The sequence below is a fragment of the Hemicordylus capensis genome, chromosome 1, assembly GCF_027244095.1.
Source record: "Hemicordylus capensis ecotype Gifberg chromosome 1, rHemCap1.1.pri, whole genome shotgun sequence".
Taxonomy (NCBI): Eukaryota; Metazoa; Chordata; class Lepidosauria; order Squamata; family Cordylidae; genus Hemicordylus; species Hemicordylus capensis.
Genome location: NC_069657.1, coordinates 79,487,726 through 79,512,420, shown reverse-complemented (window position 1 = coordinate 79,512,420; position 24,695 = coordinate 79,487,726). Strand labels below are relative to the sequence as shown.

General features: G+C 43.6%; 1 protein-coding gene across 6 annotated transcripts in view; it reads right to left on the bottom strand.

Moving 5' to 3' along the window:
- Positions 1–24,695, bottom strand: part of ACTN1 (actinin alpha 1) — a 147,568-nt gene that overhangs the window by 15,392 nt on the left and 107,481 nt on the right. For 3 of the 6 annotated variants that reach the window (XM_053262872.1, XM_053262908.1, XM_053262890.1), the window contains exons 8-16: positions 22,585–22,670; positions 15,318–15,410; positions 11,176–11,406; positions 8,934–9,081; positions 5,845–5,995; positions 4,943–5,051; positions 4,291–4,431; positions 2,705–2,887; positions 1,810–1,944 (exon numbers count right to left, since the gene is read on the bottom strand). In XM_053262872.1, the coding sequence (XP_053118847.1) occupies positions 1,810–1,944; positions 2,705–2,887; positions 4,291–4,431; positions 4,943–5,051; positions 5,845–5,995; positions 8,934–9,081; positions 11,176–11,406; positions 15,318–15,410; positions 22,585–22,670 (1,277 nt within the window). The remainder of the gene's footprint in view (positions 1–1,809; positions 1,945–2,704; positions 2,888–4,290; positions 4,432–4,942; positions 5,052–5,844; positions 5,996–8,933; positions 9,082–11,175; positions 11,407–15,317; positions 15,411–22,584; positions 22,671–24,695) is intronic. The other 3 variants (XM_053262864.1, XM_053262899.1, XM_053262880.1) reach the window with 1 other exon arrangement.

The window sequence follows — 24,695 nt, the reverse complement described above, 5'->3', positions numbered from 1 at the left end:
CCCTTTCTCATGATCGCATAAGAGGGCTTCAGGGTGGGCGGCAGGGAAGGCAGCAGAAGCTTGGCTTCCCCGGAGACCACCCGGCTGTTGGGTCTGGGAGGATCAGGGTACACATGATCCAGTGTGCCCAGATGCTCTGCAGCTTCCCCCGGCAGCATGGAAGTGCGGGGGTCAGGATGTGTTGTCCTGGCCCCTGAAACTCCCACAATTCACCACATGAGTGTGCGGTGCATTGTGGGGATACCCCCAGCGACAGGCAAGTGCCTGCCAGTGTTGCAGTGTCTGCTGAAAGTAGCTGGCACTGCACGCAATCTGGAAAACAGGGCTAAAGGAGCGGGCTCCCTAAGTGGGCTTGCCGCCGGAGCACTGCCAGGATTGGGTGCGAACCCAGAGGTTCTCACGCACAGCCAAGACCAGGCTTAGCTTTCTTAGCCTGGTCTTGACTGCGCAAGAGAACAGTCTCAGTGTGTGTCTGCACAAGGCCACTGGTACAATCTAGCAAAATTGAGCACTTTTAAGTCCTGCTGATTTCAATATGAATGTTAACACATGTACAAAATTTCTCCTATTGAATGGTATTCAAAAAGTGCTTGCCTTTGGCTACATCATGTCTTGAGGATCTAGACAAATATACCCGAGGAGGAATGTGCACAGAGGACACTGTGCCATTACTGGGCATCTATGCTGGTTTCCCAGAAAAAGATCTATGAATAGGATACTTAATTCCTCCTGCTCAAAGATCTTTCCAGAAAAGACATCCATGTGGATGATTAATTCAGACCCCAAATTTCAAAGGCACTACTGTGGAGACAGGCTTTAAATATGTCAGAAGTAGTCCTGTATTAGAGACGCAAATGGCATTTGAATTTCAACTTAAAACTTAAGTTGTCTGGCAGAAATCTAAGCAGATCACATTATTCCAGTAATAATTCTGCACCTGCACTTTTAGTGTACATATTTTTAGATGGTCTACTCAGGACAACTGCAACCTAGGGGCACAAACCACTGGTACAAGCAATTTTGGAAAAAGAAAAGCAACTCTTCCTTCAGCAAACTAAGGGAAGGTTTCTAATACTACTATGGCTCCAGTATAGCCATTGTACATTTATTCAAATTTCAAGTGCATTTAGTTAACTCTGCAAGAGTAATCTATTATAGGAAGCATCCTGAAACACTGCTTATATTGCAATGGTTATGCAAAGTGGAATGTTATTCTGATAAGGTAAGTGACCTAAAGAAAATTGCAGATGCTGGCTACTGAGTACTTAAGGCAAAACATATGTACAGTCATCCCTCGCCAACTGCGAGGGTTCCATTCCGGGAAAACCTCATGGTTGGCAAATCGCGGTTGGCAAGCCATTGAAATCAATGGCAAACAGGGAGTTAGGGGAATTGCGGCTGCAATTCAGTAAAAAATAGAAATCCCTGATAATCATCCCCTGACTCCTGAAAACTACCCTTGAGCCCCTGAAAATCACTCTTGACCCCCCAAAATCAACCCTGACCCCCCCCAATCATTTTTAAAGCCCTCAAATTGCCAAAAGGTCTCGCCAATCCATGGCTACTTGGGTCACGGTTGTCAAAACCTACCACGATTTCCCAGTTTCTCTCAAAACTGCAATTGGGAAACTGGCGGTTTGCAAGGGATAACTGTATACAAAACCTATCAGTATAAAGGAAAGAGAAAAAGAGTGAAGAGTCATCTGGAGCTTGTCTCTTTTTACTTCAGCAAGAACTCCCATCATTTAAAGCATGAAAGGACAATGCCTAAATAGAGGGCACTACAGTAAAGAATTAGCAAGTGTTTACCTCCATTTTAGTTTGGATCCAGGGTCCAATCACATTGGCTTGAGCCCCAAACTGCTTGCGGAGTCTCTCATTATGTTGCTGACGTGCGTGTTCTTCCATCAGAGCCTGATCCCGCCTGGGAACCAGCTGTCTCACCTTCAGCAAGAATAATCAAAGCTTAGAATATTTCATATGATGCTATGTAAACACAAAGCATTCTGGGGAAACAAAGTTGTATGCACTGTTAATTGAAAGCAAAATCCTCTAATGTCTTCTGTTCAGGTACTGTAACAGGATTTGCGGATTAATGTCAAAAAAACTAAATAAAATGGCCACATTTAATATTGGGAGATCCAACAATGGGAGCTTCAACAGAACAAACAAAGGCAGGATGGCCCAAACAGATGAGCTCCCCAATGTTTTTGAAAGGAATAAGAATTGGCTCACTTCAAGTGGGCACACCTAAGACTTAAGTCACCATGCCTCTCAGTTATTCTTTTTCATTGGCATTAATTTCATTGGCATCAATTATTTTCACAGGACAAGAACAACATTAAATTCAAATCATTTATAATCTGCACTGTGAAGAGTTTTGTGTTTCACATAAGTTTCACACTTGTGTTTCATGCATTTATGTGAAACTCTTGGGTATAACTGTGAAACATTTGGTATAAATTAAGGTTATACACTTGGGTATAAATCAAGGTTGTGTGCAACACTTGGGTATAATTCAAGACACAAGGGGTGATTGTACTATATATGTACTGGAATTGACAGCAAAGCTGGAATCTCATGCACACTCAGTGGGACTTGCCCTCTAGCATAGGATTGGGCTGCTAAAAGCTTGCCAAAATGCCAAAAGGAGCCTTGAGCTTCCCACCTAAAGAAATAATTACAAGCCTTAAAAGTAACTCACATGGTCCCATTTGCTATTGATTTCCTGTGGGTTGATGGTGGTGTAGGGGTTGGTTCCTGCCATGTTGACATGATATGTTTGAACAATTTTTGACACTTCATTGTGAATTCCTAGGATGGCCTGTCGCTCCTTGTCAGCATCTGGCAAAGTAGCTTTGAACTGTTCGTGGGCTGTAGTCAATCCCTGAACAAAGAAGATGACATGAGAAGAATTGAATAGAAGAGATGCAGTCTTTACAACCATGTTATCAACGCCACTGTGTCATGGAAGATCTGAGTTAGTAATGCAAAAGAAGAGTAAATACCAAACTTTATGTATTGTTAGATATATAGTTTGGCCCTTTGTGTGTCTTTTCAACTTAAATAGCAGCCATTGAAGAGAAGAGGGAATTAGAATTATGACTGTGGCACACAGCGAGGGGATATCTAACCCAGGCATCCCCAAACTGCGGCCCTCCAGATGTTGCTGAACTACAACTTAGAGCATACCCAGCCACAAAAAATTGTGTCTAGGGATGCTGGGAGTTGTAGTTCAGCAACATCTGGAAGGTCGCAGTTTGGGGATGCCTGATCTAACCCTTTCCTCTTACACCTTGATTCTGGCAAAAATGCTCCCTACTGAACCTGCTTTTCCTCAGGAGGGTAGCATCCAATGACCCCAATGGATTAATAAGTTTGTGTTGAATGAGTTTATAATTCAGTCATTGAAGATGTTTGTACTTTATATCATATGTATGTATGTGTTTAGGGAGGTCTTAATACTTGTTCATCTGCATAAGAATCCATGAGTCTCTTGATTGTGGCCCATGAGACAGAATACTCTACTTCAAGTCTGCAGAATGCCTGCATGGATCTAGATTAGGGCTGGGCAAATTTGGCCCTCCAGCTGTTGTTAAACTACAGCTCCCATCATCTCCAGCCACAATTGTGGCTGGGGATAATGGGAGTTGTAGTTCAACAACAGCTGGAGAGCCAAGGTAATCTATGCCTGATTTAATACCCAGAGTATTCAATTTCTAAAGAAAGAGATGCCTAAATCTTTCAGGAAACAATGCCAACTACTCTCCTCCAGGCCCTGGTCCTCAATCCCAATGGTTCAGGGACTGACTATGGCAACTCAGAGGTAAGAAAGGGGCATGTGTTCAGGCATGACTTTTGTTTATTATTACTTCACATATTTCAGGGCTGCTGAAAACAGATTCTGGTACTGGGCCCTGGCATGAATTAAACCCTGGCCAAAATGTAAAGTGAGAACACAATGTTTATTTTCAGAATATAGGGAAATAACAGGAAATAAGACTGGGGAACAGAGGTGGGTGGAAAGAAATTAAGCGATTTCAACTTTTGTCTCTCTCTTTTCCTTATGTCCCATTTGCTTCAGACTGTATCCTTTGAGGAAGGGATTCACCTAATCCACTTATTTAGACAGTGGTTGTTACCTGCTGTAATCTTTGGGTGTGGATGAGCTATTTTCTTTGCTACAAAGTGTTACAAGTAGCTGAAATTCAACCCCATGACCCAGCACCAATGGTAAGTAAACAAGGACAAAGAAGTTGGCTTCATCCTAAGAGAAGGATTGGTATATACCTGGATCTCCTCAATGGTATGCACTATGAACGTATCCTGAAGATCTTCCATCGCCCCTTCCATCCAGTTATTGAAAGGAGCAGCCCGTTTGGCATATTCTAGATACAGCTGATCAATTGTTTCCAGCAATTTTTCTGTTCTCTAAAAACCCCCCACAAAAAGAGAAAACAGAAGTTAAACAAGAACATAGGCATGGCATCCTGTATTTCCCTGCCCTGTTATGACCCTTAAAACAGTGCATTAATTAGTTCTTCTGTTTTGTCCCAGCTGGCCTGTGACCAAATACTTTAAAAATGAATTGTAGATCAAAAAACTAGAGAAAAGGCCTTAAAGTTCATGGCATTCAGACTGGGCCATTTCCTTTTTCCAAACAGTGTACAGGACATCCAAACACAGAAATAATCTGAAATTGCAATATATCAGAGACTGACTTTACATTAGTCTATCTGAAGCATGAACAGTGAAAAAGGGTTGAATAACCGGGATCCTATAAAACTGGTCTTTAAACCGGTTTTAATCTGGTTTCAAAGAGTATATGAGGTATCTATTTTTAGTTGCATAGTCCTCCACCCACAATCTTTGAAAAGAGAGCAGCCAGGAAACCTAGGAAAAAAATCAATGTTGAGGCTCAGTATGTACAAGCACATCCTACCTCCAATGCTTCTCGTCGTTTCTGGGTCAGAGCCCCCAGGTTATCCCACTGGTCACATATTTTCTGGCACCTGGCATTGACACTTGGCGAATCATAATAATCCAGCTCACTAATGAAGGATAAGCAAAACAAGAAGTTTATCAGACTCATTGGTAAAAGTTGGAAACCTTAATTTAAAAAGACCCCTTGTCCTCATGGAAGAGTAGTAACAGGAAGAGCCAGTGTGGTGTAGTGGTTAGAGTGCTGAACTAGGACTGGGGAGACCTGAGTTCAAATCCCCACTCAGCCATGAAACTCACTGGGTGACTCTGGGCCAGTCACTTCTCTCTCAGTCGAACCTGCCTCATAGGGTTGTTGTAAGGATAAACATAACCATGAACTCTGCTCTGGGCTCCTTAGAGGAAGAGTAGGATATAAATGGAAAAACAAAAACAAACCGGACACTCAGTAGTTGACATCCAGAGCAAGGAAACACCAGTACAGCAAGAGGAACAGACTAATACCACTTCCAGAGTAACTGCACTGAGCAAGAAGCCCTCTGTGCCATCCAAAAACATGTCCCTTAGGGCTGCGCAACCTCAGGGGCATATTTTCAGGTACCATTCATGGTGGTACAATGAGAACGGGCTGTTAATACATGAAGGCCCCTTTCCAGGAAATTAGTTCCAAGTGCCCCAAGTAAAAGATCAGAATCCTGGTGATGGCAGGACACATGAAAACTTATAAGACCACTTTATCTGCCCTAAAGGGCTTTTAGCACAAGATTAAAAAATGAGTGAAGCAAGCATAGAGGTGTCAACACTTCCCCGGGCAATATCCAAGTAGGATGTTGGTTGACTTCTGAAAATTCCATTGATTGGTGATGTGACAAGAGAAGCCCGTGAATTATATGGGAGCCTTACTTGAGCTCCTGTGCAATAGCAGCAATCTGTTCCACACGGTCCTGGTGAGCAGCTAGGTCACTTTCAAATGCTTCGTGCTTCTTTAACAGAGCCTTGATCTCTGAGAGGGTAGCAGTTTCATAATCCTTCTGCTGCAACATTGCTTCTTTACCTACAGGGGGAGCCAAAACACAGGCAAACGATCAGAGAGTAGCAGGCCTTCTGGCTTTTCATTTGCCAACAGAAGTTCTTGCAGAGCAACCAGTATTACTCTTTAAAAACAAGTTTCATATCATGAAATTCTGACTGGAGATCAGCACATTTCTCTGACAACTAGATAATCCAATTTAGTTTTGTTACCTTTCCCCGGTAGACACACTCGACTAAAATAACTAACTGACACTTTGAGAAGGCAGGTTCTGGATGCCCCACTGGCCTGCTAGCATGCCGAGAAGAAAATGATACGGGGCCCATTATTCAGTACGGCTGTCAACTTTTCAGTTATGAATATGGGCTCCTTAGTGGGGTCAGTTGGTAAGTCCCAATGCCTGAAGGGTTATATTCCCTCAGGTGTGGATTAACACAGAGGCAGAGGAGGCATCTGCCTAGGGCGGCAAAATTTGAAAAGCGGCGGCGGCGGCGGCAGTACCTCCAGAGAGTGGAGGTGTGGGGAAAGTCCCCCCCTTTTAGGTTGATTTTTAAAAAAGCCATGGTGGTGGCAGTGGCTGCGGGGAGGAGGGCGACCGGGTGAGGGGAAAGTTCCTCCTTTTGCTCCCGAAAGATCATTGGCGGCGGGATGGGGCGCAGTGGTGGTGGCCAGGAAAAGGCCGGGTAGACCAGGCCTCCGGCGATCGGCGTCCTTTGTGGCATGCGCATGCGCGCGCGCAAATCCTCAGTAGCCTGCAGGACTTCAAAGGGAGAGGAGCTCTGTTCGGTAGCTCCTCTCTTTGTTTACAACATCATCCGGTGAGGACTTGGGCGGGCGGGCGGCTGGGAGGGAGGGAGGGCTGGCGGGCGACGGCAGTAGTGGTAGCGGTAATTTGTGCCTTAATCTGCTCGCGGCGGGGCAGGGGCGGCGGTGGGGGCGGCTGGTTTCCTGCGCCCCCATTACTCCGTGAAATACGGCCTCTGGTGGAGGCAAAGAGGCAGGAGGGGTAAGCAAGCCCTCCCGCCCTTAAAGAAATACCCTCCACCCGGACCCGAACCAGCCAGATCCGAACCAGTCCGGCAGTTCGGCCATTCTTTAGAATGGCCTCCGGACCGGTTCGGACCCACCCCTAAAAGGGAGAACCTTTCCCTACCCCACCCCCCTGCAGCTAGTGGCTGTGGCTTTTTTAAAAATCAAAAGGGGAACTTTCCCCTCCCCCCCGGAGCTTTTTTCTTTTCTTTTTTAAAGGGTGGCAAAAAGATTAATCCACCCCTGTATTCCCTACGGGTCAGAAACTGGAACTCAACTGTAATCATTTATCAGCACATGTTAGTGTCCTGGTCAGTGACTGAATAAAGAACGTATCTTATCTTATCATGTTGCACAGTAGATATAGACAGACTTGGATGTGGGCAAGATCTTACCTCTTTCACAAACTAATTGTTCATATGCAAAAATGATTTCTTTCATCGTTAACATTTTGAATGGATGTTAAAGAAGCAGGTCTTGCTACTTGCTTCAGATATGGCACCAATGACACAAACCTAACCGTTAGCACAAGCAGGTTGTTCTCTACACAGTCCTGGGTATCCAGAAAGGCACTGCAGCTGGAACCAATGGCATTGTGCAACAGGCTATTTTGGAGGGGTCACATCAAAGTTATCTGGAAAGAGTAGACTTCTACATTTTGGTATGAGATATTAACATAGGAACATAGGAAGCTGCCTCCTACCGAGTGAGATCACTGGTCCATCTAGCTCAGTATTGTCTACACAGACTGGCAGCGGCTTCTCCAAGGTTGCAAGCAGGAATCTCTCTCAGCCCTATCTTGAAGATGCCAGGGAGGGAACCTAGATGTTCTTCCCAGAGTGGCTCCATCCCCTGAGGGGAATGTCTTACAGTGCTCACACATCAAGTCTCCCATTCATATGCAACCAGGGTGGACCCTACGTACCTAAGGCGACAAGTCATGTTTGCTACCACACGACCAGCTCTCCTTTCCACAGGGACGGAGCCACCATTGGCGAATTAGTTCAAAGAACCTGGGCCACTGCCCCCAGGAGCCACGCCTTGCAACCCCAGACACTAGGGCCTGATGTCCGATGCGGGGTTATTATTTTGCTCTCAAACAGGGCCGCGCAGCCCCATTTGGGACCGAAATTGGCCCACGTTGTGTTGGCAGCACGGCTGGAACGGCTCTCCCTGCCTTTAAAGGCAGGGAGAGTTGCTCTGGCCCGCGCTGCCCAACACAGCGCAGGCCAATCTCCCTTGCAAACGGGGCCACGTGGCCCCATTTGAAAGATCACGTCCCCTTGCCTGATGTCAGATGTGGGGGGCGTGGCTAGCCACCCCCCTGCGCCTGACGTCAGATGCGGGCCGGGGGGGGGGCAGGTGGCCACTGCGGCCAAACACGGGCCAGCGCCAGCCTTCCTCCACCACTGCCTCTCCAGGATGTCATATTCATTATGTTATTTCTGCAATGGCACCTTAGTCTTGTTTAAGAGGTAGAGTTACAACTTTACACATGTGCAGAAAAAGCACAGAATATGGCGGCGGGCACAGAGTACAACTTCCTGGGAATCTCAGTTTTCATGCTGTTTTTGTGTGTTTGTTTTGTTTTTAAAAAGCAACATTCTAGTACGAATGGCCACAAAGGCCATAGGCTTGGAGCTGTCTGGGCAATGCCAAGTAAACCTCAGACGCTAGAAGGAGGGTTGCTGAAGAAGACTTCCAGGGTCCGGGCATCAGTAGTGCGCCATGTGGAGAGCATGACTGGAGGAAGCAGTATATAAATGAAGCCAAATATACTGATTTGCTAATATAGAAAGGCTGTAGAATCCTGCAGTTTTTCATCTGAGTTATTTCATAGCAGACTATTATTAGCTCAGATCAGAGCAATTATGTTTATTTTCAGCACAGCTCCATAGGCCTGCTGATAGGGACACACTAGGATCTGCACTACCATCTGTCCAGGATTCGTGAATGGAAGCTTTCTGCCGAAACTTCCCAGCCAGGTGCTCCAGCCGCTCAAGCCTTCGGATATCATTCAGAAGCCACTCTTCATAGCCCTTCTCAGCCTGCTCCAGGCCACTCCATGCATTATTTATATCCTGTAGCAAAGTAGAAGTGCACACTGTCAAGGAAGGATGGAAGAGTTCCAAAGAAGAGAAAACATTCTGCACATGTTGCCCTTACATAGTTCACCCAAGCAGGCCACTGGCTTACAATCAACCTGTATTAAGACAGAATCACATCACTAAAGAGTACCAAACAGTAGGCATGTGCACAGAACCGGGCGGGGGTGGCTCGAGGGGGTGGGGTGTGTGTGTCACTTTAAGGGCTGGGAAGGGTGCACTTACTCCTCCCCCTGCCGGTGCTCGGTGTTTGTAAAAGCCTTCTTGCTGCCCCTTCCCCCCTCTTTGGCTAGAAGTGGCCGGAAGTACTGGGTGTGCGTGCGCCCGTCACATGCCTGTCTGACGTGCACACGACGTGCGCGCCCGGTACTTCTGGCCACTTCCAGCCTAAGAGCGGGAAGGGGCAGCAGGGAAGTACACTGCTGCCCTGAAGGTTTTTATGGACACCGAGCGCTGGCGGGGGTAAAGCGTGGGGAGGGGTAAGTGCACCCTCCCCCACTCTTAAAGTGACAGCCCCCCGACTTCGAATCCCCCCCCCATTCGAACCTGTTTGGAGGCCTGTAAAAGGGCCTCCGAACAGGTTTGTGTACATCCCTACCAAACAGTACAGTGGTCCCTCGACTTACGAAGTACTCGACATCCGAAGATTTCGACATACGAACGACAAAAAATACTGGAAGTCGTTGCCGGTTTAGATGCGGCTTCCTCGACCTACGAATTTTTAGATGCGGTTTCCTCGACCTACGAATGTTTCCGGACCTCCGTGGATGCGCTTTTCGACTTACGAAAATTCTGACCTACGAATGTGCGTTCGGAACGGATTATCTTCGTAAGTTGAGGGACCACTGTACTTTGGTCTACAAATAAACTGACAGGATGGCATCGGTTTGATAGCATGATTTCTTGAAAGAACAATGACAAACTAACAGAAAAACCATGTGAGCCATTGGATCATTCACAAGCAGTCTAGTAACTGAACTCATGTGTCTGAAGGAGGCTACCACTTGTCTCCAGTTCATATCTAAAGCTGATAGGAGAGCCATTGCCTAGTGTGGGGGTTAAGGCTATGGAATGCCTGCAGTGCTAGCCCTGGATGGGTGGTAGAGCTTGGCAGATTGGCAGGCAGGCAACAGTGAAGAGCACACAAGGCCAATGCACTGTGGGAGCCAGAGTCAAACCTAGGGCTAGCCGGCAGGACCTGGGCCAGAGAACAGGTAGTTTGGAGAGGTGCTCCAGCACAGGTCTGAAGTCAATGAGGGCTAAAAAAAACTCCTGCAGAGAGTTGTATCTTCTAGTCCCTGCCTCCCTGGAGATCAGTTCTCAGCACTCTGCTTTTGAGGTGTACTCTCCAGCAAGGCTGATGTTGCCTGTGGGACCGATGTAGTGCTGCAAGAAGGATACTTGGAGGTGAGGGAGTTTCTTGGCAAGGGCCATTGGTATCCAAGGATGCTGGCAAGGAAACATTCTCAGGAGAAGGGGGTGGAGGTGGCCTAGACCCTGTTGGGGTTCCTCCTTCTCTTCATCCAAGGTCATGCAAAAAGTAGCTATTTCAGGAGACAGTCCAGGAGGAAGGCCTTCCCCCATTATCAGGCTTCTTGATGTTCATGACTCCTCATCTTATGCAAGACTCCTCCTATTAATGGGTCCTGGGCCATGACAACATCTGTAAAAGCATCCCTTTTGTGTCAGAATTTTTTGGTTGTTGGGTAACTGGAAGGGACAAGACATCAGCTTCTAAGAACCATACCATTTATAGACATTTCTTAAAGGGATGTAATCTGTGCGGATCACTGTTTGCAGTGACAAAGTCAGCTGAAATCCATGTGGTATAAAAGCATATGAGGACTGGGTTGGAATACCAATACGTATCTTCACAATAGCTTTGGCTATGGGACATAGATCTGTAAAACTTTGAACTTTCCCAAGTAGTTGTGCTCAGAGCCACTGTTCTTTATTACAGAGATTCCAAGTGGTTGTTGACTTCAGTGCTGGGGATTATGGAAGTTGTAGTCAACAATACCTGGGAATCCCTGTTACAGGGAACACTGCTCATTAGCCGAACACACTCACCGAGACCATTTTCCCTTCAGAAGGCATGAAGGCTGGCCTGTTGCTAAGCCGCAGCTTAGTCTGCAACGTGTTGAAGTTGATCTCAAGCTGGCACTTCTCTTGAACTTTGGGAGGCTTGTGAAGGCGGCGATAATCTCGGAAATCCTCCAGTTTCTGCTGCATGGCTTGCATGGTGTTCTCTGGTGCCCGATTCTCCAGCCAAGGTATGGTGCGACGGATCCACTCCAGCAGCTGGAAATGTCAAGGAGGAAAGTATGGGAATATTTGTAAGCTTATTAATAGAACATTGCTGGCATGGACTATGGCCAAGGCTTCGATCTTTGTTAGGCTCATTTGTGCTTATTGTTGTTTGTCTGTTTGTTTGTTTATTACATTTCTAAACCACCCCATCCAAAGGCTCAGGGCGGTACAGAGCTTATGACAAATTTTAGTCTTATGACAAACTTGCCTGTTCGTGCTTGAAATTGGTTTTGCAAGCAAGATGTTGCAATAGGCAGGGAATTAATTGAAAAGAGAACTTGGGTTTCTTTCTTTTTACATTATATTGACATATAAAGGATTCTAGCCCCAAGTAGGATAAGCATGCATTTCAGCTCTTAATATTCAGTAAGGCTGAACAGCATTTCTAAATCATGCTCAACATGGTTAGGTCACTCCAAAACTGAGCAGAACCCTTCATTGCTGCACTTTATTAACTTTTCCCACTCTAATGATTAATTTGATAACTAGCCGTGAAAACTGTTTTTGCCAAATTGAAAGTTTTATTGACTTACTTAAGCCCATATTGTGAGCCTTATTTGCTGTGCCAGAGGTAGTTAGCTTCTAGCCTCGGGCTTTTTAGTATTGCTTTTCCACAATTAGCCAGAAGTGGAATCTGAAACAGCATGTTAAATATAGCACTATTATTATCTGCCAAAGTCTGTCTTCATCCTCACGATCCTTTCATAATTTTATTCAGAAGCAAATCCTTTTCAGCAAAAGTACCCAACAATTTTCATTATTTGTATCTATTTATGTGTTGTTATTTTTTTTTTAACCCAGTCTTTCTTCCTAGGAATTCAGGGAAGATTTCAAATGTTATTAAATTTATATTCCATTTCCCCACCAATTAGCTCAAGGCAGAAACATGACTCTTCCCCTATTTAAATCCTCACAACAACTCTGTGAGATACATTAGGCTGCCCCCGTTCTCCCCATCCCGCCACTGTTTTGTTTCCCATCTTTCCTCTGGCACCGCCGCTTCCCTCTTCCCCTGCCGGCAGCTTGCTTGTAAACTCATGAGAGCTACCAGGCATGGGATTAGGAATGAGTACGCCAGAGAGAGAGAGAGAGAGAGAGAGAGAGAGAGAGAGAGAGAGAGAGAGAGAGAGAGAGAGAGAGAGAGCATGTCATCCTGAACAGGAAGCAATTATACATAAGAGACCTGCTGGATGAGACCAAAGGCCTATGTAGTCTAGCATCCAGCTTCCCATAGTGGCCCACCAGATGATTCGGGGAAGCCCACAAAGAGGAGATGACAACAGGGCCCCTCTCCTGCCACTGTACCCCTGCAACTGGTATTTAGAGCCATATCGCCTTGGAACCTGGTGGCAGCATACAGCACAAGTGAGACTAGTGGCCATTGATTGACACAACATCAATGTATTTGCCTAATCCCCTGCTTAAGCCATTGAAGCTAGTGGTCATCACTACACCTTGTAGCAGTTAATTCCCAAATTAATTATGTGCTACATGAGCAAGTAATTCTTTTTCTCTCCTAAACCTCCTGTAGGCCATTTCACTGGATGATCCCACGTTCTAGTGTTGAGAGAGAGAGTCAGTTTATCAGTTTTCTCCATACCACTGTTCCCTCTAAGGCAGGGCTGCTCCACTTTGGCCCTCCTGCAGATGTTGGCCTACAGCTCCCATAATCCCATAATCTATTGGCCAGTGTGGCTGGGGATTTTGGGACCTGTAGTCCAAAAACAGCTGGGGGCCCAAAGTTGAGCAGACCTGCTCTAAGGTGTGTGCATGTGCATACATTTTCTGATGTCCACTCAGTTAATTTAGCTCAGATTGAATAAGGAAGGCCCCACTCTGAATGCATGTGTGCACACACTGCTTTGATACTGCTGCCCAGAACAAAACTCATTCTGCACACATATGAATTTTTTTTTTAAGAGAGATCACTGCTCCACACCATGGATGATATTGTCAATTTCAGTCATCATGTGCTCTATTAGTTAGTTAGCACTAAAAAGTCCAAAAAGTTGTAGACTTTCCTCACATAGAATATAATGGAGCCCTCTTTTCATTTTGGTTGCCTCTTTAAAACGTGATGTCCAGAACTGTACATGGTATTCAAAATGTGGCTGCACCATAGATTTGTATAAGGGCATCATAATATTAGCAAGATGCCACTTGTAGAAAGCTTCTAGTTAAAGGCACAGAAGCTTGAAAAAGCCTCAGTAGCATTTTGGCAGTCCATGCTGGCCATAAGAACATAAGAACAGCCCTGCTGGATCAGGCCCAAGGCCCATCTAGTCCACCATCCTGTTTCACACAGTGGCCCACCAGATGCCTCTGGAAGCCTACAGGCAGGAGTTGAGGGCATGCCCTCTCTCCTGCTGCTACTCCCCTGCAACTGGTACTCAGAGGCATCCTGCCTTTGAGGCTGGAGATGGCCTATAGCCCTCGGACTAGTAGCTGTTGATAGACCTCTCCTCCATTAAGTTATCCAAACCCCTCTTCAAGGTTGTTGGCTGTCACCACATCTTGTGGCAGAGAATTCCACAAGTTGATTATGTGTTGTGTGAAAAAATATTTCCGTTTGCTAGTCCTAAATTTCCCGGTAATCAATTTCATGGTATGACCCCTGGTTCTAGTGTTATGTGAGAGGGAGAATTTCTCTCTATCCACTTTCTCCACTCCATGCATGATTTTATAGACCTCTATCATGTCTCCCCGCAGTCATCTTTTTTCTAAACTAAATAGCCCCAGGTGTTATAGCTTTGTAGACATGCTGGCACTGCATTTGTGTTTCAAGTGCAAACAAACAAACAAAACTGTCACATGTCAGATCTGAAAAAAGACCAGAGGACACTGCAGAAAACACTGGGAATGTAATGGATTTGCAATGAACTTGTCTGAATTCTCTATAAATAGTGAGTGAATGAAGAATGGCAATTCTAGGCTAAACGTGTAGAAGCAACTATAGATCTATGTGAAGATCTTGTGGAAAAAATGCTATTTTTACAGGCAAAATTCCCAAGATCTGTGCTTTAGTTTTAAAAAACATGAGTTGCTAGCCCTTGTTAGTTCCTCTGTGTCTGCACTGTATGTAGTGCCAAACAACCTGATGTACACCTTCTTGTTAAATGTAGTGTTGACTACAGGCTTCCTCAGGTCATTTTAGGAACACAGGAAGCAGCCTTATTCCAAGTCAGGCCATTGGTCCATCTAGCTCCGTACTGACTACGCTGACAGGCAGCAGCTTCGCCAGGGTTTTGGGCAGGAGTCTTCTTGGAGATCCCATGGACTAAGCCTGAGGCCTACATGCAAGCAGATGCTCTACCACTGAGATATGGCCCCTCCCCATAAGGGGGCTGTCTTAAAACAGACGGTGCCCATATGTTGTCACTCACTGAAATGCAAACCAAGACAAACCTCGCTTAGCAAAGGCGACAATTCATTTTTGCTGCCACAAGATGGACTCTCCACCCCACTTTTCTGCAGCGGCAATGCAGTTTGTTTATGTTTTAAAAGGCTGGTTTGCCTACTCATATTCCCAATATCTGTAGAAACCTTCTTACTCACACACCACAGGTCATTTTTAAACGACTGATTAATGCTTTCATCATCAGAGTCTATGTCTTCCATTTCTTTTCCTTGTCTAATAGCTTTGTGACCCTAGCTCTGTACAGTGTGTTTTTCAAATAAAACAAGTTGACTTGATAGGGACTTTACTTACATGATTTGCTGCAATGAATTTTAGATGACTACAGACTCTCCCAATTCAAAAAGAGATGCCTATAGCATCATTCAAAAAGTTTATCGCTTAGCCCTGCTAGAAGAAAAACTCCAAAAAATATATACAGTCTATGGTATGGATACTTTTAATTTTCATACAGCCCTGTCATGAAATTGAAAGCAAGAATACCTACATCACTGGCCAGCTTCTCATAGTCTTCCATGAGCTGTTCATTCTCTTGATTAACTGCCAGCACTTTGCAGATACGATTGGCTGCTGTTTCCGCCTATCAGAAGGAAGACAGGAAGAAAAATATGTTACAACATAATTAGCCACACAGTCTCATTTAGCTTCCTGATACTTGTCTGTGTTGGTAAGGGCATATGGATCTAAAATGTCCATCGCCATATCGTGAAGATATTGAAGTGACTTTGCTGTTACCACAATATCTTGTTTCTCAGGATGACAGGCACATTCTGAGATCTGAATGCGTACTTACGTTTGCCCATGCCATCCATTTGTGCCAATACCTATTGCTAGGCACTAACAACACACAAAGTGCTTAATTTCTGCATACCAATGCACGGTATGAGTTGGAATACACATGGGGAAATGGTTCTTTTGCACATAGTAAGTACATCCAGGCCCACTCCATAACAAGCTGCTATAAGAACCTAAGACCATTTGCCTTGAATAACTGAAATTTCCTGTCTTGCTTAAAGGTTTTTTTTCACCTCAGTTTCAGGGTGCTACAAGTACTTACTCCGCACTCAAAGTAACCTATCCTTGAAGAAGGCGTGAAGTCACTGGTCTGTTGCTGACTTATATTTCACACATAATCAAAAAAATACTTTTCATATGCAACTTTGGTCCTACTGTAGACAACTTGAACTGTTATTGAAAGAAATGTTAACTACTCTTAATCCTGCAAGAGTGCTCATTATTATATACAGTATACTTTTAAAAAAACATAGAGGGTCTAGAACATATACTGTACATTTAGGAATAAACATCCTATGTTTGACTAAGACCTCATCTACTTCTAAAACATTTTTTAAAAAATGTTCCAAATCAGTCTGTACTGCTTTTTAAGAGGAAAGGGCCTAACTGGAGTCACTGATTAGAGGCTGCAGAAATAGCACTAAGCTGTAAATTCAAACAGGAAATGCAATATATAGTGCACAAAGGGAATTAGTAATGCTCATCAGTACTAAGAGGCTGTAAAACTGTCCCTTGGTATATTTTCTTTCAACTGGGACAGCTAGGGAGGAATGTGTATTATTAACTGAATAATTTTAGTGATCTTTGGAGCATAGTCATTAAAAAAAAAAAATCAAAAAAATCCCTTAATGTGAACTCAGTGTTGTTTTCCCTTTCAAACCCTCTTCCTCTTAGATTTAGCTGATACTATAAAAATAAATAAATCCTAAAGCCACTTTATGCAACATATGTGAGAGAACACACCATCCTCCATATCCCATCACAACCCCCCAAGATGGACTTCATCACCCACTTGCCAGCCCAGGACACACAGGCCACGAGGAGAAGTGTTTTCAGCAGCTGCTTTGCGACTGAACACTCTTTCCTTGGGGTCAATGCCCGTACAGCTTTAAAAGGTTTGGTAACAAATTATTTAATTCTTTTACTTTGGCTGACTTTTGGGGGTTATCATAAAAGAGAGCTGAGCTTTTAAAGCCACTGATGTTGCAGCAGTTTAATTTGTATTTCAGAATTTCATATTTAATATAAACCCCTGCTAACAGGGCAAAGAGGTACCTTTTTAAAAAGTATATATAATAATATTTATAATGATGATGATGATGATGATGATGATGATGATGATGATGATGATATCTATTGTTTGTATAGCGTTTTGTCAATATAAAAGGTGCTTCACATATGTTATCATGCTGTAATCCTTACAACAACCCTATAGGGTGTTATCCCCATATTGCAGTTGAGGAATGGAAGCTGGGAGCGAGCGGCTTGCCTAAGGCCACCTGGTGAATTTATGCACTGTTCTTTAAGAAAACTGTTATACTCCCTTAAGAGAGGAAGCACTCATCAAAAACAACAACAACAACACAGGACTCAGCCAGTTAGTTTAAAACTCCTTGATCCTATTTGGCACAAAGCTTGTGACCCGAGAGAATGAAGATGGCAACATATATATTCCATCCCCCGCCCCCAAGGAGGCATGTACTCTGAATTTAGAACAATTATAATCAACATTTGCTGCCAAGCGAAGCTGAGTTCTGCAACCTGTATATAAATTTGCTGTATTTGCTTATTTTGCATACTTCCCCCCTGCTTCTGCTGTCAAAAGGACTATGTTGAGCCCTGAAACACCATCCTCCAAGCATTGGAAATCTTAATTCTGGGTGTGCGCAGAATTGTGGAACAAAAGCAGCCTCCTTTTACCTAACCAACTTTCATTAGTGAAAAGAGAATGTAAACTTTCAAACTGCACAGGTCTTTTTCACAGATTTTAACAGAATGAAGTTATTTGCTCGTGCCAGAACAGAAACAATGAACAGGCCAGATCTGGCACTGTGGATCTATGAAGAGAGACTGTAGCTTTCTGAATCATTACCAGCTGATTAAATGTACTGTCTATACATGTATAAAGTGGAAGGGGAAAGTCTTGTGACTAGGCCATCATCTGACATTGCTCAATATATTTAGATTGAGTCATAATTGTTCTACCATGAATTCAGCTACTTTCCTGTTGGGCCAAGTGGCTCTTCTGGCCTCATCCTAAGAACCTGCAGGAACATACAATCCACAGCTTATTGGGGCAACCTGTTGCACTGTCCAGTAACAAAGCAGGGTACACTTCAATTACTGGGGATAATGCAGACACAGCTTGGGCGGATGGCATCCCCGCAGATTTCTCCTGCAGATTACTAGACTGACAGCCCTGGATACTACCCACGGAACAGGCACATCTAGACAGTGGCTCTGCCGACTCTGCCAATACTGTCTTGCCTTTGTCTCTCAACACCACATGAAGGAAGTACAGCCGTGGTAGGTCTCTAGAATAGCCCTGGAAGTTAGTGAGAGAGAGAGAGAGAGTGTGTGTAAATCTTTCTTTTTACTATCCTAGGCTAGTGGTGGGACCCTGAAATACTAGCTGTCCAACTAAAGCTTGATCAAAAGTGCTAACCAAAAGTCATTTCCAGAAATCAATTTCACAGTGAATTTTTAAAAAAAACAAAAAACACATATCATTAAACCCAGCTAGTAATAAAAACACTCATGCAGTTTAGTGTTATGAAAGTTAGAAGCAGTTAGGGGGGATGGGGAAAGCAAACCAACCAAAGCAAGTATATGTGTAGAAATACATAGACATACACACACACACACAAATCATATGAAGGAAAAGCAGCCAGTCACATATACATCATGGCAGGCTGGGGCCCCTGTACCTTTAAAGACTCAGTATAAGAGAATGAAAGAAGCAGAAAGTTGATCATGTGACCTCCCCTTCAGGGCTGGTAGCAGTAATGAGAAATCTGAATGAGAAATGGAGCGACATCACAATAAGTCACCTTGTCAAGAAAGCCGGCAGAGCTTGAAAAGAGACACTGTGCTCCTGGGCCTAGGCTGAAATACATGCTTACTAATCACTAGCCTGAGGTTGTATCTCTCAACAGCTGGCTAATAGAAGACTGGCACTGGGAGACCAAAGGAAAGGAACTTTTCCCTGCCCTCCAGGTCATGGATATGTTGCTGGACTGACTAGCCAGCTCACAATGCAATCAGCTTTTAAAAATCCTTCCCCTGAGCAGCATGGGCTTGATGGCTTCATAATTAAATCTGACTCTTATCCCAATTACCTGGTTCAGTGGCAAACATTTTATATTAAAAATAGTTTGTAGCAATAGGGGTACTAGTGTTTATTGTTGGCTAGCCACAGCCATTAACATTTTCTGATAATTTCAATAGTCACGTTCAGCTATTCATTCAAAGGAATCAATATTCTTTCTTTTGTTTTTTAAAGTACAAAGTTGAATAATTGCTATTAGTTCCTTATTTGGGTTGCACTTGCAGACAGGAATCCTACAACTTGGGCTTCAGCCAACAAATTTCCATTTGTCAAAAATCCCTACTAAAAATTATTTGAGTCTCTGCAAAGTGAAATAATTGAAGCCATTCATTCATATAGAATTCTCAGTTGTGAATCTGATGAATTCAGAATTCAATCAACAGTAAAGCACAGGTGATTCTGAATTCTGCTAAACTTTGGATTATTTACTGAAGGTGGTCTTCTACGTCATGGGTGAATAGCTGCTGCAGCATTGTTTAGGATTTGTGAAACAGAGGGCATCAGCTACTTTGCATATGGTAATAGCCCCAACCAGAACTGAAGAAAGCTGTGGTCTTCTGTTATAGGATACTGCCTGTATGATCTGTTGTATCTGTCCACATTGGCAGTAGAAGAGATATTGCCTACAGCCAAAGTAGTTTTATGCAAATTCAGGTGAAAGGTTTGACTTCAAGCAAATTGAAACATGGCTGTTGTTTGAGCAAAATTTGAATGCTCCCTGAAGAAACATTCATCTTCCAAGTTTTCTCTAAGAGCTTTCTCATACTAAAAGGTATAGAAGTGACAGTTAGATGTGTTCTACAAACACATTTAGAAGATAATGCTGTCACTTAAAAAATAAAAAACAAACACACACTTTAAAAGAAGGTGCTTTCAAAACAAAACATAGAGAATTAGGCCAGATTCATATGTTATCAAAGTGACATGGAAGCCAATCACAGGGAAGCTGTGTTTTCAGTAGCTAGCATGGCATTTTGATAAGACACGAACTGGGCTCCAGAATGAAAGAAGTGAAAGCTTCAGTTCTATTCATAATATTTCAACTTCGCTTGGGCTTATATCCATACCCTGGAATTATTCTGATTTTGTTAATATTTATTTAAATTTGGGAAATGAATTGTGCATGCTCATTATGGCTGCATTATGAGTAAATGGAGCAAAGGTTGTTTTCTTTAATACAAGCAAGAAAACTTGGTAGAACGGTTACCTGGCATAGCATCAGAGAGCCTCTGAACTAGCTATTCATTAGGTATCCTTATTAAAGCTGAACTGCCAGATGCGGAGGAGCTTGGAATAAGGTCCTTTCCCCCCTTGACATGCTTCATTTCATTTCATGAAAAAGCTGTGATTTAAACAGATGTGTGTCATTCAGAACTGTTATTTATCTAAACCTAACAGTTCTGAATGACACACATCTGTTTAAATCACAGCTTTTTCATGAAATGCATGTCAGCAGCAATTCAGAATTAATATTAGGCAAATGTATTTTTTACCCAAGTACAAAAGGTCAAGAGAGGAGCAGCTCTAAGACACATAAGAATCAACTAAGAGATGACTACAAAGATTTTTTAAAAAAGCTTTCAGGGTAAAGTAACACCACAAATGGGATGAGGAGGGAAAGCACCAGAATTACCAGTGGAGGAAGAACAGAAATGGGTGGGAGCAAGGAGAAGCAACATGGGGCAGAGAAGAGGGAGATAAGAGATGGATGCAGAGACTGTCATAATCGATAGGGATGTGCACAGACTGGTTCGCAGTTGAACTGGGTCTGCTGCAAACTGGGTGGTTCAATCGCGAACTGCTCTGAACTGGCTTGAGCTGGTTCATCGACTCGACCAGTCCAGCCAGTCGGTCTGACAAACCAGTTCATGGAGTGGCAATTTGGTGCAAATTCAAACCAAACTGCCGCACATGGCCTGTGCACACCCCTAATAATCAAATCTGGCATCAGGCTTGGATGCTTTGGAAAAATGACAGAGGACAGTCATCTCAATTTACAGCATCTCTAGGGTTTGGCCTGAAAGGTTCCTTTAGCAGGAACCCAATGTACAAACAAGCATGGCATCCTCACAGTGAGGTCTGCATAGAGATCTCCTATTGGGAATGCACCTGGCAAAGGAGAAATGAAGCCTATATAGGCAGAACCTGATTGTTTTGATGATAAAGAAGCAGTACAGGAGGGATTTTGTTCCTTATGGTTATGTACATACTAAGTGGCAATTTTCTGTCTCTACTCAGCAGATAAGTAGCTGCTCAGGAATTAATGACATTTTTGGCATACCCCCCAGCCCCCAACAATAGCTGAGTTCCACTGCTTATCAAAGCCCTCTCAGCAACTGGTATTTGGTTGTGTGCATAAGGGCCAAACTGCACATGATGCTCAGTTGTGTACAGCTTCTTGTCATCCCTCACCCCCCAAATACAGACATGGGGACTGTAATTTGGACCAAAAGATCAGCATGGGCAGTAGAGATGCTTCTTAATTATTTCCCTCCTGGCAGCTTTTCAGCTTAAAAATGCCTCCCCATGTGCTTTCCCCCTAATAAGAGAAAACAAATGAATATCTGTATCTGCCCCAGCATCAGAAGAGGGAGATTTTTAGCAGAACAGATACCAGAAGAGAAAGGGTTAAGAAACCCCTTACCCAGGCAGATCTTAGACTCCTATAAGGAAACATCACTTGAGTGAGGGACAATAGCTCAGTGGTAGAGGACATGCTTTATATGCAGAAGATCCCAAGTTCTCTGGCATCTCCAGGTAGAAGATCTCTGGCATCTCCAGGTAGGGATGGGAAAGACCTGCCTGAAACCCCGGAGAGCTTCTGCCACTCAATGTAAACAATAATCTGACTCGGTGTAAGGTAAACCCCTGCTAACTTGGCAAAGAGGCACCTTTTAACGTGGTGATTCTCTTTATTTAGCAGGGGGAGAGTAACTGGCCCTATCCACCCCCAGCACAGTACCTCCAGTGACTGTTACTGGTGTCTATCTTATGTTTCTTTTTAGATGGTGAGCCCTTTGGGGACAAGGATCCATCTTATTTATTTGTTATTTCTCTGTGTAAACTGCCCTGAGCCATTTTTGGAAGGGTGGTACAGAAATCGAATGAATGAATAAATAAATAAATATGAATTCATATGCTCAAAGCATGGATTTTCAACCACCAAGTAAGATATTAGTAATTGCCATGGCACAACCAGGTCTTTTAAAGCACTCCTAAGAGCATTAACACTAGCAGCAGCAGACTAGTGTCAAACGTGACTGGGGGTGCTAGTCATCCTGGTGGGGAAAGTAGAGCCAGCAGGGCTCTTCCCAATAGGCAAGGATCAAATCTTTCAGCAGAGTTGTACATCTATTCTCCAATCTTAACTTGGATCATTGTAATGATGGCCTAGCAGCTCTATGCCAAAGTCTGGCTGCGAAAAGGCAGAGATGTGCTATGCTGACAAATTGGTATTCTCCTCAACAAAGCTTTTATCCCCCAAGAAACTGAAGATGTGATAACAATATTATAGCTCAGTATGAAAGCTGACATAGGATTCCATACCTCTAATGGTTTAGAATATTTTCCTATAATTTTGATGGGCAGGAAACAGAAGGAGGAGTGGGGTTTGTTAGGAGTAAAGTCTCACCTTCTGCGCACCTGAGAAGGCGTGGTAGTAACATGAAACATAGGTCATAATGGCCTTCTCATCCGGCCTTAGCGTGCCTATAATATCTGTGCAAAGAAGGAGAAGAGGTTGAAAGTATAAAGTAAGAAGCAGCACACAGAATAAAATAAAACAGTCATGGGTGGTAAGAGAGGGGGGGATTTCCCATCATGCATTGCAGGACAGGCCAAACAGATTTCCATGCGGAGAGCTGGGAATTCGGATCAGAATGTGACCAGCAGAGTCGGCTTTGTGGACTCAAGTGGCACCCATACTACTATCCATTTCAGTTTAAGTTTCTAATCAACCACTCATGTACATTATTTTGACACAACTCTACAGTCAGTAGGCTCAACCCATTCATTTGCAAACAAAGGCAAACTGACTTTCTCTGGAGAGCGAACTGCCAACTCTACAAGCCTACTCTACACACAGAAATAAAGTACTTACATCTGATAATGTCTCACAGAGCAAGATGTCATGTGTCCTGGGAAAGCCATTAGATAACGAACCATGCTGTGGAGAATGTTTCCCTATAAGTTTACTGTAACTTTTGCACCCACAGGAAACTTAATATTCTCCACTCCACTTTTCATGGAAAGCATTTCTCTTTGGTAGTTTAGAGTCAAGTTCCAAGAAGAGAATCACATGGTACAAACCTCCTGGGACTGTATTATATTAGGGTGCATGTGGAGGATTTGCATGACAATGGAGCAGCCTTGTATCGCTCCCTAGATGCTGGCCTTCCACAGACAGAGAGCTGTCCCTTTGGGGAAGCATTTCATCACACAAATCCCTCATGTGTATTCTGAAATGCTAAAACTGGAGGAAGGTTGCCTAATGTGATGCTCCTAAATGTGTGGATAAAGTCTTTAGTGCAATGGCTTCAAATAGGAAGTTACTGTAAATTCCACATTTATAACAGCAGAAACAAACAATTGCTGACTGCTTGTTACTTCAGTTACGAGCGCCGGAAAACGCAGTGGGAGCAGAACCCCCTTCTCTGCTACAGCAGACTTTAAGGCAACTATGTTGTACACTTGCAGAAGTGACAGAGTATCACTTTCTGAATGCTATCACCGGGGAATTCTGGAAATGCAGATCACCTCTCAAGTATTATTGAATGGATGGTTTGAAATGCAAAATAGAGGTTAGATGTAGTGCAAAACAGATGGATTGCAAAATAGATATAAATAGATTGCCTCCCATTTTATTGTAGAAGACAAACATGCACATCTTCATCTTAAGACAAGGGGGGACAGGTTTCAGTCTTGTGTGGTGTACTTGTTATAGAATCCCTGTGGCACATTGATGTGTTTTAAATGTATGAAGCAAGAGTGGATAGGATTGCCTAACAGTTAGAATGTAAGAAAAACCCTGCTGGATCAGGCCCAAGGACTATCTACTCCAGCAAGCTGTTTCATACAGTGGCCCACCAGATGTTTCTGGGAAGCCCACAGGAACGAGCTGAGGGCATGCCCTCTCTCTTACTGTTACTCCTCTGCAACTGTGGTCTTTTGTTGTTGTTACAAGATACCTCTGAATACCAGGTGCAGGCATTTGTCTGTGTCCAGTGATCTTGCTTATGTATACTTGCTTAAGAACATAAGATGTGCCTTGCTGGGTTAGACGTGGCCTACATTCCATTCAATCCTGTCTTAAAGTACATTTAAATATGGCTTGGAAGGATAACATAGTTTTTTGATGGAGGAGCCATAAACTTCTGGATCCACTACCTACATCTTCCTTTGGGAATGTGTATCTTTCCCATGTTACATTCTCCATGTATTTAATACATGGGTGCGCCTCACTTTTATATAAGAAAGATGGGAAGCATCTTGCAAACCTGATGCCTGATATTAGAATCACAACAGCTGGCAACAGGTAGTAATATATTCACTTACACTCAGTTGACCTGTTTTGAGTCCTTAGATACCAAAAGACTGATTCATCATATTAAAACACTAAATGGCAACTTCCCATTTCTTTCTTTCTTTCAGTAATAACATATAATAATTTAAGAAATATGTCTACTGGATTTCAAAGGAATTGGAAAACAGAATGAGCATTTACTGTGGCACCTAAGTCTTACT